Here is a 3,648-nt window from a genome sequence, read left to right as displayed (position 1 = left end):
CTCCCCGGGGGAATGGGTGGGGGAATTCGGTCCCCTCTCAGCTCTCCTTCGCCGCCCATCAGAGCCCAGCACTCACGGGGGCCAGGGGTCTCCACCAGCTGGGCAGAGCGTCCTGGGGCCCTGCCTGCAGGCCAGGCAGGGCAGGAGAGGGGGCACAACCCCGACGCTGCACAGACACTCGGGGGAGAGGAACGCAGGCCACCTTCTTCCAGAAACAACCTCAGCCTGCACGGAGGGAGAAACCCAGTCAGTCTCCTCGGGCCAAGGCCGCGGCCGCCTCTGCTCCCGCCTCTGTTTGGCCTTTGGTTTTTTCTTTAAATGGAGGTTCTTTGTAAGTGAGAAGGTCTCTCTACCGCTAAAGAGGAGGAGGCCAGGGCAGCATGGGTTATGTGGGGCACAGCAAGAATCCTGAAAAGGAGGAGTGGATGTACTCGGTGGAGTAGAGGCCATTGGCCTGGTCCGAGGGCATCTGCACCCAGACCTGGTCGTTGGGCCGCAGCTGGAGCACAGCCCCCCCAGACGCCTGGTCCAGGTAGCCCTTCTTGTACTCGTCATAGGTGTAGGTGGCTGGCACGTTGTTCTTGTACAGGGCCACCCACACGTTGGTGCCCTTGACGTGCACGTGGTAAGCAAAGTAGTAGACCCCGCCCACGGGGCAGGTGAAGATGCCGGTGGCCGGGTTGTAGCCACTGTGGCCATTGTAGAGGGTCCGGTCAAACTTCACAGGCATGCCTGAGGCGGGGAAGGGCGAGGTGAGCACAGCGGTGAAGGCGGGCGTGGCATGGGCCGACAGCTCGCCCAGCCCAAACCGGGGCTTGGTCCCCTTGCCCAGCACAGCTCCCTGCACGCCGCCATTGGGCAGGTGCAGGCCAGCGATGCCAGTCTCATCGAAGGCCCCAGGTGCACCAGGGGGCCCGGGAGGTCCGGGAGGCCCAGGAGGGCCCGTGAGTCCTGGGGAACCTGGGACCCCAGGAGGCCCTGTAGGCCCAGCCATGCCAGGTTCTCCCACATTCCCCTCTCCAGGGGCCCCCGGCAGGCCTGGTTCACCCTTCAGGCCTGGCAGACCCTGCGGCCCGATAGGGCCAGCCGGACCTTGGAGTCCTGGGATTCCAGAAGGGCCTCTCAGGCCAGGCTGCCCAGGGAGCCCCAAGTCACCCTTCTGCCCCAGGGCTCCTGCCACCCCTGGTCCTCCAGGGCGGCCCGTGAAACCTGGCTCGCCTTTGGGCCCAGTCGGTCCAGGAGGTCCATGAGCCCCTGGAAGCCCCCTCTCTCCTGGGAGCCCAGGTTTCCCAGCCAGGCCACTAGGCCCCTGGTCACCCCGAATGCCAGGCACTCCTGGGGGTCCTCCAGGCCCCGTCTCCCCCTTAGGCCCCGGGGGCCCACGTCGGCCAGGTAGCCCTGCAGACCCCGGAAGTCCAGGGGGGCCCCCAAGGCCCTGTGGTCCCTGTTCCCCCGGCTCCCCATCCTCACCTGGCTCGCCCCTGTCCCCCAAGAGCCCCGGGACCCCAGCTGGGCCCCTGTCCCCCTTGGGACCTGGCAGCCCTGGTATCCCATAGCCAGTGGGGCCTATCAGGCCAGGAGGGCCCCGGGTGCCTGGCTCCCCTTTGGCCCCTGGTGGGCCCTGTGGCCCTGGCACCCCTGCTGACCCTGGTACCCCCATACCATCCAGCCCAGGGGGCCCTTTGGGGCCCAAAGCTCCTGGCTCCCCCCTGGGTCCTGGCAGCCCAGGAGGCCCAGACTCACCCTTATCTCCAGGGGCCCCAGGAAACCCATCCAAACCTGGTTTGCCCAAGCCAGCTGGACCAGGGAGACCAGGGGGTCCGGGGGCACCCCCCTGGCCTGGGGCTCCAGGAAGCCCTGGTTGGCCCACTCCATTTTCGCCCTTGAGGCCTCGATCACCCGGGGGCCCAGGCTCTCCCTGGGGCCCTGGCTCCCCCCCAAATCCTGGGGGCCCTGGCACCCCCTGGGGACCTGGTTTTCCAGGGACAGCAATGCCTGAGGGCCCAGGTAGGCCAGGGGGCCCTGGGGGCCCCCGGAGGCCCTGGTCCCCTCGTATCCCTGGCTCCCCCCGAAGCCCCGGCTGCCCTGGTGGGCCAACCTTGCCTGGAAGCCCTGGGGGACCAGCCTTGCCCATCCGGGAGAAGCCAGGGGGGCCAGCGGGTCCAGGCTGCCCATGTAGCCCTGGTTTTCCAGTGCCTGGTTTTCCTGGGAAGCCAGGAGGGCCAGGGGGACCCCGCGGTCCGGGTTTTCCTGGGGGACCAGGCTCTCCTTTCAGGTCCATTGGCAACAGCGGTAGAGGCATTTCTGAGAGAGAAAGAGAGAGAAGGGGTCAGTCAGGGACCTGGACAGTGGGAACAGGGGACCCATCTTCCCACTCCCCATACCAGCATGTGGTGCAACTTGAGAAGACAGGGTTCTGTATCTGTTCATGAAGACCAGTCCCGGTCTCCCCCTCCCTGCTCTCATGGAAGATGGAATTTAGGTGGTTCAGTGGCCACCTTGGGAACGGCAGGGTATCCACACCCAGGGCTCTTAGCACCCAACCCACCCAGACTAGGCCTTCCCTAAGAGCTTCTCATCCCTGCCTGACCGGGGTGGAGTGGCCACCAGGTGGCACCAGCATCCCTCCTTAGAGCCAATCTGAGCCGCCCCGCCCTCCCCACTTCCCCACAAACCTTCCCGCCCCACCCTCTACCTAAAGACCATCTCCGCCAGCCAGCGGCACCCCACTTCCCCACCCCACTTCTGCACCCGCCCCGGACCAGCATCAGGAAGAAAGTGGAGATGGGAAAGTCTTTGGTGGGGATTGAGGGGCTGTGGCCGGAGGCGGGGGCGCCTGGGAAGAGCTGGTGGAGGTCGGGAGACAGGGAGTTGGGGGTCAGGACTGTCCGGGGCGGGGCGGGGCGGGGAGGTGCTCACCCAGGTATTGGCCCTTGCCCTCGCGGAAGGGCGGCCCCACGGGTCCTTTGTGCATGGGCTGCACGTACTGCACCGGCGGGTAGCCCGCTGCCCCGGCGGCTCCACCGCTGGCGGCCGCCCTCAGCCCGCACCCCAGCACCAGCAGCAGCAGCAGCAGAGGTGGCGGCAGCGAAGACAGGGACGTCAGAGCCCCCCGCATGGCGTCCTTAGGCTTGCTGCAGGGAGGAACGAGAGGGGCCATCAAGCCAGCCCATGGGTACTTTGGCACCGGGCCCAGGGACTCACAAAAAGATCAGGATTTGGATATTATTCACAAGCAATTCTCAAAGTCTCAGAGTCTGCAGAAGTTACTAAGCCTCTCCTAATCCTGCCCATAGCTCTCTATCACCGCCCCCCCAAGTCTACCTAGGACCCCTCCCTGGACAGTAGCCTCCCCCTAACTGTTCACGTGGCGGCCAGATGCCCTTCCAGAGCATCTCTAACCTTGGCACAGCTCTGCCAGAAACTGTTGGGTGATTACACCCACTACCATGTGCCGGGCTGGCTCTCTGCAGCCAGGGGCTAAGCTCTCTAGAGATGGAAGCTCACTTAATCCTCCTAACACTTTAACGAGGTATTGTTATTGTCATCCCCATTTTCCAGATGACAAAACTAACGCAGAGGTCTCTAGGAAGCAGACTGGGATTTTTTTATTTTTATGTTTTGGTTGCACTGGGGCTTAGTTGTAGC

At 64.8% G+C, this 3,648-nt stretch overlaps 1 protein-coding gene across 2 annotated transcripts; it reads right to left on the bottom strand.

Annotated features, from left to right (window-relative positions):
- Nucleotides 1-288: 288 nt before the first annotated feature.
- On the bottom strand, nucleotides 289-3,173 carry COL8A2 (collagen type VIII alpha 2 chain). 2 transcript variants are annotated; one of them, XM_029230754.1, is made up of 2 exons: nucleotides 2,920-3,173; nucleotides 289-2,304 (listed from the first exon to the last, which is right to left on the bottom strand). In XM_029230754.1, exons 1-2 carry the CDS (start codon nucleotides 3,158-3,160, stop codon nucleotides 386-388), a joined length of 2,160 nt encoding a protein of 719 aa, XP_029086587.1. In that variant the 5' UTR covers nucleotides 3,161-3,173; the 3' UTR covers nucleotides 289-385. The 2 variants fall into 2 exon arrangements, with proteins under 2 accessions (XP_029086587.1, XP_029086588.1); XM_029230755.1 differs by having other exon boundaries at nucleotides 343-2,304; nucleotides 3,059-3,119.
- Between the last annotated feature and the right edge of the window lie 475 nt (nucleotides 3,174-3,648).

Source organism: Monodon monoceros, unplaced genomic scaffold, assembly GCF_005190385.1.
Source record: "Monodon monoceros isolate NGI ecotype Baffin Bay Population unplaced genomic scaffold, NGI_Narwhal_1 Super_Scaffold_18, whole genome shotgun sequence".
Taxonomy (NCBI): domain Eukaryota; kingdom Metazoa; phylum Chordata; class Mammalia; order Artiodactyla; family Monodontidae; genus Monodon; species Monodon monoceros.
The sequence above is the reverse complement of the archived record's forward strand: the minus strand, read 5'-3'. Positions and strand labels throughout refer to the sequence as shown.

Excerpts from the sequence above, each read along its gene's own strand:
- COL8A2 (XM_029230754.1), bottom strand. The coding sequence starts at position 3,160 with ATGGCCCCTCTCGTTCCTCCCTGCAGCAAGCCTAAGGACGCCATGCGG. Across the intron at positions 2,305-2,919 it reads GGGCAAGGGCCAATACCTGG|AAATGCCTCTACCGCTGTTG; the intron begins GTGAGCACCTCC and ends TTTCTCTCTCAG.